Source organism: Sesamum indicum, linkage group LG12, assembly GCF_000512975.1.
Source record: "Sesamum indicum cultivar Zhongzhi No. 13 linkage group LG12, S_indicum_v1.0, whole genome shotgun sequence".
Lineage (NCBI taxonomy): Eukaryota > Viridiplantae > Streptophyta > Magnoliopsida > Lamiales > Pedaliaceae > Sesamum > Sesamum indicum.
Window position 1 is genome coordinate 3,308,667 of NC_026156.1, and position 19,448 is coordinate 3,328,114.

At 35.3% G+C, this 19,448-nt stretch overlaps 3 protein-coding genes across 4 annotated transcripts in view; 2 read left to right on the forward strand and 1 right to left on the reverse strand.

Moving 5' to 3' along the window:
• Nucleotides 1–3,523, reverse strand: part of LOC105175346 (calcium-dependent protein kinase) — a 4,677-nt gene extending 1,154 nt beyond the window's left edge. Inside the window, exons 1-5 of the mRNA XM_011097765.2 lie at nt 2,564–3,523; nt 2,039–2,182; nt 1,810–1,962; nt 1,564–1,673; nt 18–185 (exon numbers count right to left, since the gene is read on the reverse strand). Of these exons, the coding sequence (XP_011096067.1) occupies nt 18–185; nt 1,564–1,673; nt 1,810–1,962; nt 2,039–2,182; nt 2,564–3,311 (1,323 nt within the window). The 5' untranslated portion in view covers nt 3,312–3,523. The remainder of the gene's footprint in view (nt 1–17; nt 186–1,563; nt 1,674–1,809; nt 1,963–2,038; nt 2,183–2,563) is intronic.
• LOC105175347 lies at nt 6,485–9,291 on the forward strand. Of its 2 annotated transcripts, XM_011097766.2 has the most exons (3): nt 6,485–6,560; nt 6,713–7,004; nt 7,651–9,291. In XM_011097766.2, exons 2-3 carry the CDS (start codon nt 6,744–6,746, stop codon nt 9,115–9,117), a joined length of 1,728 nt encoding a protein of 575 aa, XP_011096068.1. In that variant the 5' UTR covers nt 6,485–6,560; nt 6,713–6,743; the 3' UTR covers nt 9,118–9,291. The 2 variants fall into 2 exon arrangements, with proteins under 2 accessions (XP_011096068.1, XP_020553884.1); XM_020698225.1 differs by lacking the exon at nt 6,485–6,560 and having other exon boundaries at nt 6,583–7,004.
• LOC105175348 lies at nt 14,633–15,794 on the forward strand. The gene has a single exon (XM_011097767.2). The coding sequence runs from the start codon at nt 14,893–14,895 to the stop codon at nt 15,511–15,513; it is 621 nt and encodes a 206-aa protein (XP_011096069.1). The 5' UTR covers nt 14,633–14,892; the 3' UTR covers nt 15,514–15,794.

Here is a 19,448-nt window from a genome sequence, read left to right on the forward strand (position 1 = left end):
AAGAGTATGGTACTCACAGCTTCCATGAGTTGTTTCACTTCAGCCTCTGAGAGTTTTGATCCAAGCCGAGCCAATCCAGATTTCAATTCTTCATAAGTGATTGTCCCACTCCTGTCGGTGTCAATATTTGTAAACATTGCCTTAAGACCCTTAATTTCTTCCTCCGATAAACTTTGTGCAATGACCTGCAAACATTTCCGTAAACAGTAGAGCATTGTAAGATAAAGTAAAGAGAATTTCCACCTAAGTAACATCTCATAATTGACCTAATTACATATGCGATTAAACTCTAGACTAGAAACTTGCACAAACTTATGCACTAATTGAACAAAAATATGTAGTTTTCACTGCAGAGTTGCACATAAACTTCTGATCAACTGTCATATTCAGGTCATTCTTACACGCACATGTCAATATTAAACCAGCATTTGCAATCAATTGACCTCTTACTACAAATTCTTCATAAGTGTGAGCCGTTTTTCTCTTGGAGATGTAAAACTTTAAGCTGAAGCTCTAATGCTTGACTAGAGCTTGAAGACGTTGAGAGCACAGGCCAAGAGGGACCTGTATGATGGCTTGGAGGATGTATTTGAGTTTGATTAAGGGACCAAGGGTTGCGCTTTTATTGGGTGGCTAAGTTGGGGCAAGCTATTGATTTAAAGGGTTTGGTTGTATGAGAAGTTAGTTTTAGGATTGGAGAAAAAATAGCTCCATCACGTAATGATTTAGACTTACCCTGCAGTTGCAGCATCCAAAGATTGACTCTTGAAACTAATATGCTCAGCAAGCAAAGGAGCCAACCTTACGACTAGACCACAAAAATAGTGCTCTATTAGATCTATACAAGCCAGATAGGTATGGCATGGGCCTGACCATGTTCACCTATCTCCACTGCTAGATGAAGATAAGCTGGCCTAGTAAGAAAAATCTATTTTCTCGTGTCTTTCAAACAGTAAGGTGTAGCCAGATTACATCTAATTTGGAACTCACTGTCGTCGACTTCAAGCAGAATAGGACTCAAGTTCGTTACGGTGATGCGTCATATGACCTTACTTCAGAATTACATGATATCAAAACCAAAGAGCAGCCAGAAGACGTGCACCTAAAGAACCCTCCTCAACTCAACCAAGAAATCTATCCATCTTTGTGCAGATTATGGTCCCCTGCTTATATTTGATGGCATACATGATATTTGGCTTGCCAGCACTCCATTTATCCCAGCAATAAAAAAACTGAATTTCTGACGTTTTTAAGCTTTTTTTAAACCAAGTTTTTCCCTTATTTACTCCATCTATATGGGGGAAAGGTCTGCAATATCACACACTCAATGAATATATGCAAGCAGAAACTAATGGAGAACCATGAAAATGACTTATTTATGTGACCACATTGCTATAGAAATTTAAGATACCAACCAGATTCAGTTCCTCATAGAGTGAGCTGATTACTCACCTACACGTAATATTGGAAAACCATGTTTGATTATTGCCAAAACAAATCCATATAGTTACCTTTCAGGTAGAGTATGTTTACCTAAAAATGAACGCACAAGGAAAGACTTACCTTTAAAGCAAGTTTCTTGAGCTTATTCATAGCCCTGAACTGCTTCATTCTAGAGAGAACTGCACTATCTATCGGCTTGTCAGATGCTTGTCCCTTAATCCAGGGGTGCTCTTCACAAACAACCATAAAAGATGTTCAAGTAAGTTTTAGCAGAAAACACAACTATTTAGTTGGTTTTGAGTGTTATGCTCCTGAATGGGAAATCCACAAACTTCAGCTACAGATGGAAAGAGGAGGGCATATTACCAAGTACTTGAGCAGAAGTAATTCTCCTTTTTGGATCCTTCGTCAGCATTTTTCGAACAAGGTCTTTGGCACTATTTGATATGGAAGGCCAAGGCTGGCTGTCAAAATCAACTTCTTCTTTCAGTATAGCATCAAATATGCCCTTTTCATTTTCTGCAGGAAATTCCAGAAAACACTTAAGAGGAAAATTGATATGAGAAACATTATCATCTTACAATCTAGGTCTTACCAGCCCAAAATGGAGGTACACCACTGAGGAGGATGTACAGAATAACACCAGCACTCCATACATCTATTTCCTTCCCGTAACTTCTCCGCAACACTTCAGGAGCAACATAGTATGCACTACCAACTATATCACGGTATACCTTTCCTGAATTCATTCAATGACAATACATTTAATTCTAATGCAGAACATAACATCAGATGTATACAGAACTGAAACAGAAAATTTGGTAGTAGAAATTAGAGCAAGTTAGGTGCAAGCATGCATATCAATAATGTATTGGAAGTGAGAGAGAGAAAAGGAGAAGAAAAATGATTGGAGAGATAGTATCATATATTGCATTTTACAAATTAAGTTGGTTATCGTAGAAAGTAGTATCATATACTAACACGAGAAGGACTTAAACAGATCAGATGAATGATCAATTGATTAGAATTCGCACAATTAAAGAAGAAAAATTTTCATTCAGAAAACTATAGGATTTGATCTTATATAACTGGAAATACCAGAATCATGGAAGATAATCACCTTCTTCAATGAAGACAGAGAGCCCAAAATCAGTTGCTTTCAACATTGCCTTTTCATCCTTACGCGACAGCAAGAAATTCTCAGGCTTGAGATCCCTATGCATCACCCCCATAAAATGGCAATGGTGAACCACATTCACAATCTGCCTACAAAGATCAGCAGCAGCTTTCTCAGAATAATGACCCTGAGCAATAATCCTATCAAACAGTTCCCCCCCGCCACAAAGCTCCATTACTAGATGAACAGAGTTCCTATCCTCAAAAGCACCCTTGAATTCCACTATATTTGGCTGCCCACTTAAGTGCTGCATTATATGAACCTCCCTCTTCATATCCTCCTTATCATTCTTACTCACAAGTTTCCTCTTCAATATGGACTTGCAGGCATACTGTTGCCCAGTGGCAATCTCAGTACAAGAGTAAGTCACCCCAAACTGGCCCCTCCCCAATTCTTTCCCAATTGTGTATTTGGACTTGACATCCTCAAATGGCTTTCCCAGAATATTATTGTGCTCTAATTTCTGAACAGCGTTCTGGGGTTGCGGAGCAGGTCCGTGAGGAGCTGGAATTGGCGGGTGGGGCTGAGTTGGTGGTGTGGGGTGGTGGTGCCTTTCAGGCTGAGGTGTATATTGAGTTGATGGTTTCTGGTATTGGTGACTTTGTTGATACCCTGTGTTGCCTGCTCCTCCCGATCTATAACCATTAATATCTCGGGTGGAAGGCTCGTTCTTGCTGCAACACCCACCCATTCTTTCTAATTTCTCGGCAAGCAAATGAGATCAAGATTGCAACTTGACGAGTGGAGAGAACTGAAAACTTGTGTATCTTCTCAGTGAAAAGAAAAGGGTTTAATTATGAGAAATCTAGGAGGAAGATTCCAACTCCGCGCTTCACGTGGTAAGAAAAGCGCACACTCGGAATGTGAAAATAGCTCTGTTCTGAAGAGGGTTTGGCAATTGGCAGTGGTGATTTAAGGACAGAAAATCAGACTTATGTCCGTTGACTTCAACAACCCCGCCTTGCCTTGGTGCTGGCGCCCCGCGCTGTGTAAAAACACACGTTTTACTTTTTCCCTTTTGTTTCTCCGCAAGAAAAACACGACTTTTACCAACTTATTAATAGTGATGGACTTCTACAAGAAATTAAAAACGTTTCTTAGCGATTAGGTTAATTTCGTTCCGAAGAAAATTCACTATATTTGTTTTTATTTTTAAATTATTTTTGAAACAAGTCAAAACATATTTAATATTTGTCATTATTTAAAAACGCCTTATTTAGGTGTTTTAACTGTTTTAGTATAAATACATACATATACATAAATATATATAAAAAAGACATAATTTGACAATAAATAATAATTTTTGTCTCCCAAAATACAACATTAAATACATAATACTTATTTTAAATTATCTCCAAAAATAAATTCAAACATATATACTATTTCTATTACACACTTATTTATCTTTATTTTCTTCTCTCTATCTTCACAAAACACTCAAAAAAACGAATTTAAACATTATGATTGTTTTTCACCTTTTCTCCCTCATGTTCTGTAAAACTGAGAAATCAATTACAATATGCTAAAATTTATTTTAGTATATGACATTTGATTTTAATTTCAAAATAATACTTTTCCCAACTTATTTTAAATTAGTCTTTCGACTTTCAAAAGATGATTTTTCTATATTACTTTTATAAAATACTTTCATTTTCATAAAAAATATTTTAATCCCTCACTTTTTATCTTAATTTATAATTTGATCCCTAAAAAATATATATAACCATTTGGAATCCATTTTTCTTTCTTAATGATTCATATGATATTCATCTTGATTAATATGCATAAATTATATTATATTATGCGTCAAAAAGAGAGATATTTATTTTGGGAGCGTTAGAATATGCATAAGTTGAAGATATAATATCTTAATTGTATGCATCGATTATCATAGAATTTTAAATGATCGTAATTTTTAATTTAAGTGAATTCAATCTACCCATCATTTTGATTGTTTTCTAAAAAAGAATCCGACCCCTCACCACCAACCATCATAATATTTTATCGCTTCGACCATCACTCGGGCATTCTTTATTTATTTATTTTTTATTGACTATAATTATTTTTTATATTTTCTTTTAGTTAATATTTAGACTTGAAATCTTTTATATTATCGTTAGGATCGATTTACGATTGAGATAATCCAAATTTTAGCTATCATCATTTACTCTCACAATCATTATTATTTTTCAACATAAAAGATGAATTATTTATTAATTATAAGAACAGAGAAACACTCACACATATAAATGAGTCTCTCCAGTCCAATAAGTTTTCGTAAGAAAATAAATAATTTTGGAAATTCAACCTTGTGATTGAGGTGAATCTTTAATTATAATTAAAATTAAAAACAAATAAAAATAAGGAATTATTAAATTTTGCTGAAATTATATTACCGTAGAATTAATTTAATATATCATCTCTATATCCCAACTCCAGAAGAACAAATAAAAAATACCAACAGAAAAATGAAAAATAGGGGAGGGCTAACTAATCTACTCGGCAATGGTGCGCAGCGTTGGGGCCCAGGAGCTTTGACGTTGTACCTGCGAAAAATCAGCAGCGTTGATCCACCGGGAGAAGACTCGGTCCACAGGGACGTCCTGCATGCGAGCATTCGCCACCAGCTCCTCCAGCTCCCTCTTTGTAATCTTAATCTTCACCTTCTCCTTTGTAGGGGCTGGAATTCTGCTATCCTCACCGGGAAGGCATTCTTCTCCCGCGGGAGGCGGTGGCGCCTCGTGCTCCGGCTCGTCCCAACCATCCAAAGACGCCCACACCACGGCTGACTCACGTCTGCAACAGTTGCCCATGGATCTTTCCCTGCGTGCGCACAAATACACCTTTCAGTGTGTATATTTGTGTTTGACGGAATATAGCTATTTATACAGACTGCACTGCATGTGTTACGTACAGAAATTGGAAACAGTGATGTGATTACTAGAATCTTGAGCTGTTCAATCTATCCATTGTTGACAAATCATGGATGGAAGGTACTACGAAATCACATCTTCCCTTCATTTTTGAAATTGTCAATAAGCTCATTGTTAGCTTTGATTCTACAAATTAGATTTTTGTGACAAAAAATTTCATTAAAATAAATATGGGGTTTTAATTTGTTATAGTCAATATATAGTCATGATAAAAAGTAAAAAGTCATAATCAATACTAATTAATTATGATTGCGGCACTATTATTAGTCCTTGTTTTTGCAAGCAAAGTCAAAAAAATTAATTACAATTATAAATCATGATAAATATTTCGACCATAAATAAAGTCGAGACGAATGTTCATTAATCATCAAATTTAAACTAATAAGCTACACGAGTAATTAATTAATTAATTACACTGCAATAAACAGTTGTCCCACACGATCACATGAGTGTATTAATATTCGTCCTTACACTTTACTGTATTTATATCGGAATTAATGAAAATAAGGCACCTACCAAATTAATTTGTTTCCATAACTAAAATGACAGAAAATGATGTGCAGCGGCATTGATGGGATCCTTCTAAATTAATTTTTTTATTAAATTCATACATCTCTAAATATAACGTGTACGAGTATGACATGTATTTATATATTTAAAAATATATATTGATATTCTTAAATTAATTAATATATGATTATAATAATATTTAATAAATAATAAATCAATAATTTTATATTAATTAATAAATAAAAATATAATATTCTAATGATATATTTCCCATAATTGCTTATTATGATGTCTTTTGCTTTTGAGGGATGAAATAATAATAATAATAAAAAAGAAAGAAAATTAGGATTAAGAAGGGATCCTAAGATGGCGCATGAAATTTAGTGTACAAACATAAATACAAAGGACACCAACATGACAACAAACCAAGAACAACTCTTTCTCTCTCACACTCTCTCTCTTTCTCTCTCACACACATTTCTGCTTTTTGATTTGGGGTATGACATCTGTACTTAATGCATTAGCAAACAAAATCTCCCTCGACAAATTCACCTCTGCAGCTCAGAAACACACACCCCACTCATGTATACGTGGTTTTAGGTACACATCCATACATTCCAGATTTTCAACTAATTTTTTTCGATTACAGAAATGGAATCCAAGAATTTTTGTGGATAGTGATGGGCACGGATGAGCAAGCTCCGGCTCTTGGGTGGATTCGCAGTCGGAGGAATGGAATCGGAGGAAGGAGGACGAGGGTTGGAACTGAGCTCGCCGCCACCCCTTTTGTGCAATGGAAACTGCGTGGAGGAGACTCGGCAGCCCAGGCGGCGGTTTCTGCCAGGAAGCTAGCCGCCTCGCTGTGGCGGGTTTCTGCAGCTAACAGCGGTGGTGGAAGCGTGCGGTGGCAATGTGGGCCATTTGATCGGCTCAGATTTGAGGTAGGATGAGTTGAAGTCAAGGTTTTTTCAGTTGTTTTCCATTGAAATTTTAGATTACGCCTATCAGTGGAAATCTGATTGTAGATTTTGATTCAATATATTGCAACCTACGTCTCATGTTCGTTGGACATAGATAATGAGTAATGAAAGGAAAGATGATGAAAATGCATCTTGTTGTAGCCATAGAAACAATGAATTGCTCAATCTCTGCTTAATTTATCAAATAGATTCCGGAAACTGTAGGAAATTTTCTTGCCTACGCAGCATAAAGGTAACTTTGAGTGAAATGGATTTTATCCTCATGAATCTTTTCTCGGCTACCTCGTATTTGATTACGCTTGTTTTTGTCAGGGGCGAGCTCTGCATGTGATATTACAATATCAAATCCTCAAATAAATTAACGCTTTTAATTCTTACTGTTAGTTCCGCGTGCTAATTAATGTTAATTGTTAAATACAATCTAGTCTTTTCGTGTCTTTTCTTGTTTTGTTTGGTCTGGAGTTGCCTGATGGTGTTTCTGTTTCTCGGTTTGATCTTGATTAGCTGAAGTTTGATATACAGTTGTTCTTCTTAAGTTTGTCTAAGTCTTAATTGGTCTGATTCTTTTTAACTTTAGATTTTTAAGGATTTTGCCTTGTGATCTTAGTTTTTTACATCAGTGCCGATTCCTAAAATTGCGACTGAAGGAGTTACGAAATGGGATTACTGCTACTCAAAGGCATGGGTTGATGTTAGTTATTTTCGTGATTGTGCGGAGATTCTCAAGAATAATCAAGATATTGCAACTACACCAGTTGCATCTGCTAGATGTGCTGAATTGTTTAAAGCTCGTAAACGCATAAATGAACTCGAAGCTGAGCAAGGGTGGTCGAGGACGAAACTCAAGCACTTCCTGAAGAAGCTCAATGAAGAAAGGGCGTCATGGATTAGAACACAACACCAGAAGATGTGTTCGATGGTCAAGAATTTAGAGAATGATGTCAAAAGGGAAAGAAGAAAGTGTAGAAAGATGGATATTATGAATTCCAAACTTCTGAATGATATTACTGAAGTGAAGTTATCAGCTAGGAAATTCAAGCAGAATTTTGAAAAAGAGAAAAGAGCCCGAGAGTTGTGGGAGGATGTATGTGATGAGCTAGCTAAAGAAATTGAAGGCAGCAAAGCTGAAATCGAGGTGTTGAGGAATCAACATGCAAGAATTCAAGAGGAGGTGGAGAAGGAGAGGAAAATGCTGCAATTAGTTGAGGTTTGGCGGGAAGAACGGTCCCAAATGAAGTTGATCAATGCAAAGTTTATGTCAGAACATAAGTATGCCAAGATGAATAATCTAATTGTGGATCTTGAAGCATTCTTAAGACCATTGAATTCAACCACAGATATGGTTAAGGAATTTTCATCAGAAATTGAGGATTCTCAAACATGTGAAGCTGAAGTAATCAGGATCACTGACAATTGCTTTAGTCATAATCAGGCAAATTATGAGACGTTTGATGCTACCAGAAAGAGCGTTTGTTCAAATGGCTTAACTGGTGGTGGCAGTGGTTTTGAAGACGCAAGTTGTCAGGAGACTCTGACTCAAGCTGAGATTTATACAACTCGAATTAGTGGTGGGAGTGATCACTCGGTGAATAAAATCAGCAGAAGCAAATACACATCCAACTACGATGCAGAACACAAAGAAAATGCACACCACGGATATGAGAGATCCGAGTCCAATGAAATTTCTTCATCCGTATCATTAAAGCAATCAAAGAAGAAGAAAAGCTCAACCCTTAGCAAGCTCCAGAGAACCTTGCCAAGAAATGAAGACACATGCAAAACAATCTTGACAGATGGAATCAGTCGAAGGCCTTCAAATGGATCAATATCGTCGATTGCACCTATGGCTTCCCCACAAGGAGTGTGTAGTGAAAGGGTGGTAGATGGTCAGGATTTTGTCGGCCAATGGCGCTCGCACGATCAGCAGAGAAATCCACACGTTGTGCGAGCTATGAAAGGTCATATCGAGTGGCGACGAGGAATCCCAAGGCAGGGCTCGGCCGCCAACCTTCTGAAAGCCAAATTAGAAAGCCAGAAAATGATCTTGCGCAATGTACTCAAAAGAAGGAGTTGAAGTTAAATGCTTTCTTTAACATATTTTGAGCTCCTGTTGGTGCTGCAATGGCAAAATCTTTGCATATAGTAGAAACAAAATCATGATAGGCGTGGTTTGATAACTAAGATCATTTGGAGATCATGATGTCTGAATGATGACTGATTGCGTTCACATTTCTTTCTTGTTTTTTCACATTTGGCATCATTCAATGGGGACCCTTGCCCTTATACTTACATAATAGAAGGCAAAAGAATCGCAACACAGACAAGAGGAAGTGCTATGTTGCGAACTGTGATTGATGCCGTTCTTGAAAAACAAGGATCCGATGTTTGATCTGGTCGGTCTCCAGGACTACATGCCTGCTGAATGAAATGGCAGAGCCCAACCCCAACTCAACTGCGGGAAGGCTTCCGCCCAATGGATTCAACGAACCTCAGCCCTATTTATGTTACGATTGTGATTTAAGATCAATTGTAAATTATTTCAGCCCATAAAAAAGAAAAACGAAAACTCTGAGAAATGAAGAGCCCAAAGAATTGAAATTCCGGAAAGTAACATTCCTTTTAACTGCAAAATCTGAGGGGTGGAAGGAACCTCTATAGGCCCATGAATTAGAATTTCAAATCATGCACTCAACACTAAAAGGAGAAGACCCCCAAATTGCGTAGAAAGTAACTAACGTGGCTTTAATCGAATGGTACAATTGATACACTACTATAAAAATATAATGGGTTCAAATCTCAGGAATATGGGTTTATAGTATATTTTTATAGTAGTTTTCTTTTTAATTTTTTTTAGTGTTCTTTAAAAATATTCATTAATTTAAATATTTCAATATATTGAATTAATTTTTAAATTTAAATGCATCGATGTATTGAATTAATTTAAATTTTGAATACTGAATAAATAATATAGTAATAAATCGAATTTTATGAAAAAATGATATTAAGATTGAATATATGGGTAGTGAAAATTAAAGTGGTCTATAATAAATTAATTATGGTCTGACCCGTGAAAGTGACTTCTCATATCTTGAAACATTTTAGGCTCCAACCAAATCAAATCAACTTATTACTATGAAATCGAACAGATTTAGTGATACTACACTCCTTCCTACCATTCGTAATAGAGATATTTGAAGATGTATGGGGGTAATTTGATAATAAAAAGATTTATTTGATTTACCATAGATTAGTAATAAGTTAGTAATTTTTTTTATCAATTATTTGTTAATATCAACAAATTCGATAAATTTGGACTAATTTATGACGTATTTTTCAGACGATAGCAAACCTCAGGGATACTAGATGTAATCTTTCAAACCACATGGAGTCTACATGTGACTATGCCATACCTTAGAAAATGGGAGTGTAATTATTCCTTGATAATACAACAAATCCACAACCACTATTGCTTTCTCCTCTCATTTTATTTTGGGTAAATTATATTGACATTCTTGAAACAATATACAAACATCCTCTATTTTTTGTCAAATTATAGTTATATCTCATGAAGTCATAATTGTAATTATAATTACACCCCATATTCAAATGTTAAATTTATACAAACATCACTGGACAATATTACATTAACACCCCTTATGGGGTATAGCTATAATTTTATAAAATATAGAAAGTGTTTGTGTCATTTAGCCTAACCTCAAAAAGTTTCAATGTAAAAAAGAATAATATAAGGTGTAGAAGGCCAATAATATTGAATATTCTGGGCTACCATAAGCATTGATTATTAATGTTGAAAGGACAGTAGTTAAGGTGGAGGCGAGGTACTAGACTGTCATTAATTGATTTGATTATTAAGGTTGCCATTTTGTGTGATGTCTGATTTGAAGTACAGAATCTCATGATCTTTGCAGTGATGGTGCATGATGATGATGATGATGATTTGGAGTAATCTGCTGAACTGCTTGCTTCCTGGGATTTATTTGGTTTTGGATGATGATCAGAAGGATGACGACAAAGGATTTGACAGATCAACAATAATATGAGGGTGGGATACTGTGTTTTAAACTAAACCCACCAAAAAACAATCTTCATCGTCCTACACTCCTACCTAAGACTTATTAAAAATTATATAGGAATTAAGCATCTGGGATTTATTGATCTTTAATTTTTATTTTTTATTAAAAAAACTATAGCAAAGTTTACCCTCTTCCTGACTGAATTTAAAAAAGAAATTAAAAGAAGAGGAAAAAACAAAACAAAATTAAGGAAAAATGGTATGTAGTGGAGGAAGGTTTTCAGCACCCAAACATTGAAAACTGACAAATCATCCAACCATACATACCCCCAATAATCGAAACCTACGACCTGCGAATCTCATTACTTAATCGGTTAATCTGTAGCTATCAATCAAATAATATATGATTAGATATAAAGTGACGACAATGATGAATTTGAGTCTTGTACGATGTGTGGATCATTGTCTCATTTAATATGAGAAATTAATTATTTTAATAAGTATTTATTTCATTTGATGTGAGTTTATTAATTGAAATCGATATAATTATCAGTTTATTATTACATGATTTGATGTTTACTCCTGAATTATATCTCTAAATTATTCTGTATTTTATTTTATTTTTATTAATTTAAAATGTTAATTTCAAATTTTCTAGTAGGAGTTACTTCATTAAAAAAAAAAGAAAAAAAGATATATGTTTATTTGGCACTCTAATAGTCATGAGAATAATCAGACCAATTATTAGTACTTACACTTTTGTGCCAATGAAACAGCTGTCAAATAAAATATAATAGAATTGTTATTTACCAAACCAAAAAGTTGCAATAAATCAAATTATTTTATATTTTCAAGAATGATCACTGGAATTTCGTTTTTTTTTTTATTTAGAATTAATGTTGAACTCATCTTTTTGATAGATAATGTTTATGGGTCGATTAGTGAAATGGTATTACAAAGAGATTGTCAAATTTGGTTTATTTAATAATAAAGTTAAAATCAAATGTTATTTTTCAAAACTAATAGAAAATTTGAATTAAACTTAAATAACAATATATTATACTTAATTTCACTCATTAATATTCTTAACGCGTACCTTTTACTATTAATTTATGTCTCTCTCTCTCTCTCTCTCTATATATATATTGGCTTTCGGAGAACAAAGAATAGTTGATATGGTACTTGTCAATGAAGTCTTGCTTGAGTAGTAAGGTGGAGGTCTCACAAATAAGTGGTTAAATCTCACAGATGTAGGTATATAATCTACTTTTTATAGTAGTGTCATAATTCTTTGTTCGCTTTAAATATATATGTTAATTTAGAAATATTAATATATTGAATTAGTATTTGAGTTTAAATATAAGAATTGATATAGTAATGGATCAAATTTTATTGAAAAAAAATAATATGGTAGTCCTTTATTTTTAATGAAAGTGATGAATTATTATTCATTTTATTTTTAATAAGTTGATTACAATTATTAATATCAAACATCAATATCTAACTAACAACTCCCAATAACAATAAGAGTCATATATTATTTATCAATATCATATAACTATACATAATCAACACTTATTATAAAAAAAAATTATATATATTATTAAAATAAAATAAATTCTAAATTTTAATAAAATTTGAACTAACAATTTTAAAGTTAGGAAGTTTCAATTTCGTTAACTGAGGCGATAATATGATAGTCATGCATGATGAAATCAAATAGGGACACTGGCAATCACAAATTTATAGGTGTTGTTGTTTTAGGTTGTCATGTATTTTGTGCGGACATGACTGATGGGGTCCACCTCTTTTCCCCTTTAGATTCCCATTCTCATAATTACATTTAATCACTGCAAAAAATAAGAGTGCATTTGTTATCATTACTAATTTTACTATGTTTTTAAATAAAAATGTTACTTGTTTATATTTATATCACATTGAACATCCAGTTTACAGATTTTAGATAAAGTGATGGTGGATCTTTGAGTTACCAGTTGATGCAAAGGATTTGGGGAGACATTTAAAAACCACAAAAGTGGAGGACTGCTTCTTATATTCATGAAGTCTTCCGGGACAATATTGTAATTTATGAAAGTTAGTAGGTGTGAGATTCATTACCCAAAAGGAGAGAAGCAAGAGGTATATTGTAGAACCTGGACAGTTGGACTCGACTCAATGATTGTAAAGAATCCCAATAACTGTGTTGAATGCTTTTATTATGAGTTGTGGCTTAATTAAGCATTAATGATGCAATAATGCAACATTAATACATGTTAAGGGCTTGTAATCTGCGCAATTATAGAGGGTGGTGGGACCCAGTTTGATGGTGAAATCATGATAAGATTTTCCGTTTATTTCCTGGAGGACAAGTTGTTTTGGGGGCCCGCCAACAAATCCTCAGCCGTCCAATATGCCTGTGGGAGCACACTCGTTTTGGTGCACCGTCCGCACACTAATAAGCTTACATTAAGGAAACCTTTTGGCAGTTGGCAAGATTTATTGCGTTTTATAAACATGATTGCAGCACTGGGTTTCTTGTCTCGTCTGAGTCGCTCGTGTGTCTTTGCCCAACAATTGGGGACAGTTGCTTTCACCCTTTATTTCAATTTAAGGAGCTTAGTTATAATATCATACTCACAATAATGTTGTTTTGGTGATTTATATTTGTCAAAATTACGGTGGTTGTTTCGACAATTCCCAACAATTATGGATATTCATTTAAATGTTAGTAGAGTGATAGACTTTGATTTCTACATTTTGATATAATATGGGAATATGATGATAAATATTGAATATGTTTTGAATCATTTAAAAGGTAGTTAGAAAATAAAAATTAAAAGATTTTTGTATTTTATTTTAGTAAAATAATAATAATAATAATAATTAAGGAGGAAGGTACCAAAAGTCTAATTGCACATCATGGCAACATCGCAAACTTTTTGTAACAGGGTCTGTCACTGCCAACCCACGTGGCAAAGATGGTGACCTGTTTGGGTCCAAAATTCTACAACATCTACGTGTCGAATAACCACAGGATTGTTAAGCAGGAGATCTAGAGCCCATGTCCACGTGGGCTGTGGGCTCAAGTTGCAAGTAAATCACTTGCTAAGTCAAATGTTGCAATTTTAAAAAATCTTTCAATGACGTCATCGTCTCTTCAGGTTCCTTCAAACTCTGATAAATTTTAAATTGAATCTAAATTATTTAAATTTAAATTAATTATATAATAAATATAATATATATAGAATATTATATGATTAATTTAATTTAAATAAAATTTTTTTAAAAGTAAGCGCTAAGAAGCAGGTGTGGTGTACGCGCTTCAAGGCAGGCGGGCATTAACCTCTAATAGCGCATGGGAAGTATTTTCTGATTTACAGTGAGTTTCGTGCTCGTCTTTCCATGCTCCAACAATCAACATGCTTGCTTGTCCTTATTATGGCATTCATGAAATGCAGACAAAATGAGACCCAAATTCAAATGAAATTCAGCTGGGCCGGGCCCACCACTTATGCAATCATACGTTATATATACAACTGCAGCCGTGAAACAAGTATGTGTGTGTATTATATCACACTCACGTAAACACATAGCTGCATATATATCATTATTTTTTCTTTTCCTTTTTCCTCTTTTTTTTTTTTTGAATTCGGGTGGCCGGAAAACCAAAGATACCGGCAACCCGAGCACCGTTACAATGAATCCGTTCTTATATAATTCTTTTTGATATTATTTTTTCATTTGGTCTGTCAGGAAATTAAATTCCGGCGAGTTACCCGCCGGAAAATCAAGTCCTTTCTGTTAAGTTGTTGACTAATGGCCAAGGGTCGAAAATTAACCACCAGCCGGAGCGAACGCTTTTTGGGAAGTCTTGGTCACAATCACGGCCAAGGAACGGCGAGCGATGCATCCGAGCTGGGAGAAGAGGACGTCTGGTCAGTGGTTGACGACACTGTCAACGGGGAGGATCACTCAGGAAACGGAGAGTTCAGCTCGCGCGCCTCCGATGGAGTCTTCAGTGTATATAGGAGCCGCCGTCCACCTGCACCGGCCGACCACCATCCAGTTGGCGGCTTGTCGTTGGCTTTTGATGATCCCAGCAACACCTCATCGCAGAGGATCCTGCACCAATTCCGCCCACAGGACAGCGTGGCGGAATCTCCACGTGGCCGGCACATGGCGACTTCAGCACCAGTAAATGTGCCCGATTGGTCCAAGATTTATCGAGTGAACTCAGTGGAGTCACTGCATGATTTGGACGACAGCTTCAACGACTCAGAGCTCGTTCCCCCTCACGAATACTTGGCGCGTGAGTATGCACGTAGCCGGAAAACGGCTGCAAACTCCGTGTTTGAGGGCGTGGGGCGAACACTCAAGGGGCGGGACATGAGCCGCGTTAGAGACGCAGTCTGGAGCCAGACCGGTTTCGATGGTTAACCCAATTGGGCAATTGGGATTATTGGTCGAACCATTACATTAGCAGCATAGGTTATGATTATATTATGATGATGATGATGAGTATGCATGTATTCACTTAGTCAATTTTGATTTTTTTGGCGTTGGGCAATGAATCAGCCTAAGTGAGTTCACTTAGACACGATTGAGCCCAAATCATAATTCAGTCATGCTCTAGACTTTGCGAAGAATATGGTGTCAATTTGAATTAAGTGTTATTGATAAATTCTTGGGACAATGTCAGAATGGGAAATTTCAAACTAGTTTGGGTTTGTTGAATTCAAACAAATTATACGTCAAGTGTAATATATTTATGGTATTATTGGTGTATAATTTTTAAAAAAATAATCAATCACTTCACATATATAACACATTTATTCTATGATTAATCAAATTTGATTTGAATAAAATAAAATAATGCAGGTGTGTGATTGGGCACAAAATAAGGATGTCTCGTGCCCCAAAAGGGACTCAAAAGAATTTGGCTTTTCTTCATCATAATACCTTGAGAAATGAGTGTTTAAGAAAACTGGTCACGTGAAAGATGTTGGGCAAATTTATGATGAAATGCTTTCCAAGGGCAGGCAACAACACCACTTCATTTACTCACACATTGTTGGATTTGGGCCAGAAAATGCTTTAACTTTAACCCTTCCCATCCCATGAACTACCTATATCTATCTATCTATCTGTCTGCATGGGAGGGAAAGTGACCATTCCCTACTTTACGTACTAGTAGCATTTTGGCCTTTACTCTTTCCTACTCTCCATTTTTGTATACATATTTATGACCACCCGTGAGCTACAACCATCTCCATTCACTTCCACACATTATCTATAAACAATAAAGATTAAAAATTTTTATCGTAAATTGAATTCGATCAAAATTGAACTAATTAAATAATATAAGTAAGAGAACAGTCGTTCAATGAGAAATATAATAAAACTTGCAATAAGATTGATTTGACCTCATAAAATAACTCCATCATTTCAATAAAACAAATACTAGTAAAAAAAAAAAGGGGGGGGGGGGGATAGTAAGTAATATGGAGGAATTATAGTGGGGCTAAATTCCAACTTCCAAGGGGTAGGAATTGGGGAAACAAACAAAAGCAAGTCCTTTTATTGGAAGGCGATGGATTAAAGTGGGGTTGAAGGAGCAAGTGGTGTGTGTTTTTGTATTAATAATGGAAATTTTAATTCTCATCCGACTCGATATATTTTGAATTAATTATATGACAAGTACAATACATTTATTGTGTGATTGGTATACAATTCACAAAAAAAAATAATTATATAATAAATATATTATATTTATTATATACTTAATTCGATCAGATTTGATTCCAATAAAAATTTTGGGTATTAATAGAGTAGAAAGGTGGAAGAAAGAAGAGGGTGAAAGGTAGAGATGGTAGATACCGTCTTTCTTACCTTTTCCAAGAAAGGTATAGGAGTGGGAGTCCCCATCTGTTGGGCTCACCACTGCTCCAAGCCACTGCCTTCCTTGTCATTACGTCCTCCCATTTCTTCACCAATATCAACTGTACCTCTGTCCCCACTCCTCTCTAAATTATCGCTTCTCCCACGTGATTAATAAACTACAAGCCCATTAGTGGACAAGTGACGTCATTTGGTTTTAAATCCCCAATGCTAAAAATGTCTCAACTTCAGAACATATCGTACCATTATTCTCTCGTCCTATATTATTAATATGAGTAAAAATATACAAAACATATGTTGTCAAGACAAATTGATGTTTATAGTAATGTTTTTCTCATAAAAAAGAATTATACTAAGTAAGGCGATAAAGTATGGTCGTAGCCATTTTATCAAAGTTTCTAATGTCACATATTTGGTATATGGGGTTTTAAAACTATTCAAAGTCGCATTTCAACTTGTTACACAAATAGATGTAGAGAATAGTAGACTGAAAAGGAAAAAAAAATGTAATTTTCAAGAAATGATGAATAAATTAAGAGGAATACCACAAGTTTTATTGTGGTTGAGGTGAAGTAGCAAATGGGATGGGGCAGTGAGTGAGAGAGGAGTAGTTTGGATGTTGAGTGTACACCCCACCAAATTAAATGTTGCACGGACTTTGGAACTTCTGATTCATTATCCTTTGTATTTTTCCTCCCTCACTCCAAATTCATACAATAAAAGTTCACAATGCTCCGAAATTTCAGACAGGCCAAGACAAATTCTAATGTGCAACCATCCTTTTCTTTTATGTTAAACATTATAATATTGTAAAACTAAAAATATGTCTGTGCTCAAGTATGAAATTTTGTTCCAAATAAAAAAAAAGTCTGAACAGCCCATCTAGAAGTTGTTGGGCCAGTGAACTTGAGATGTTGGGCCTTTATTACCCATAAGACAGCCCATGGATCTTTGTGCTTTCCCCAGAATTGGTAACATTCAAGTACGGGTAACGGGACTAGAGTAAGAGTAGATCGCGGAATACTTTTACCCAAACTTGAAATTTAAGTCGGTGTAATGGTGTGCAATAAAATAGGAGTCCTTTGCGACAGTATGAAGAAAGAAGGATGTAATAACTTGCGACGCAATTTACGTGGTCTCATATACCAATTTTGTTATTATTAATGATGTCTTATTTAAGTAGTTATTTAATTCAATTCGGGCAGTGTTTAAATTATTGGTTTGACTCTTTTTTTTTAAAAAAAAAAGAATATTAATTTAGACAAGTAATGAATGAAGAATGGGGCTACCAAGCTATTATTTTGGCCTGATGTGTTGCTGATAAGCCTATTTTCACAGGGTAGTGCATTTTCCAGACTATGTAGAATTATTTATAATTATTATTAAATTCAGACAGATAGAGAGATAATTCCAGTTCATTAATGCAACACAGTTGGAAAGCAGCACCACCATTGACTTCAAACATACACTCACTTTTACTAATATATCATGTCGTCAATTGACCTTTGAAGTCGCATTTCCTGGTCTAAATTCTACTCAACTTCATTTTAGATCCAACCTATAAATTACTAAAATAAATTAAATATATCTCTAAAATGGGAATTATTCATCTTATTGATATGATCAGACTTAAATTAATTAGACTTGTAACGTGATTATTACACCGTGGAGATACGAAACAATTCAATACATGGTGTGAATGGGATGATTACTCCCAAGTCTGAAAGCAGACCACACAAAAAGCAGTGAAACAAAGAGCGGGAGGTACGGTCATCACGTGCTGTGCATGTGGGTGGTGGAAGCAGGCAGGCAATGAGTAGGAGAAATGCAGTCCATGGACTTTAATGCACGCCCGAACCCCTTAGGTGGTGGGCTGGTAGGCTTGTAGTTGTAGCATATTGGTGTATGTATATATGTATATTGCTGCTATGTGTGAGTTTCCACACCAAGAAATGAGAATCACGATTTTTCACTCGATATATATTTCGGTTCCTAAATGGAATGGAGTGGAGTGAGGAGTGGGGCCTATTCACAATATATGTACAGCTACTCTTGATTACTGCTTTTGTCCCCACTCACTTATGCAGCTCATTCATGGCTGCCCCAACCCCAACCCCTCTTCCGCTCTCTCTTTACTCCACCCGCAAAATGTTTTGTTTTCTTGACCTCAAACTCTAATTCTTGCTCATAAACAAAGCTTATCTTGTTGTGGGTTTTTAGTGCATTGTTTGCTTTTGCCGATTTCATTCGGTGGGTCGGTTCTATGTGGGAGGAAGTGATTCTTTTCAACTTCGGTTTTTGCTCTGTTTGTTGTGGATTATTGCATCGGCTGTCTCATCTCTGGAATTGTATTGTCTTTTACTGTAATTAGCTAATGCTTACTTCAAGATATGCGTTCTTGTCATGCGTGCTTATGGCATCTCTAGCCCCACCTTTATACACTCGAGAATGTGACTTGTGTTCCTGCAAGGAAA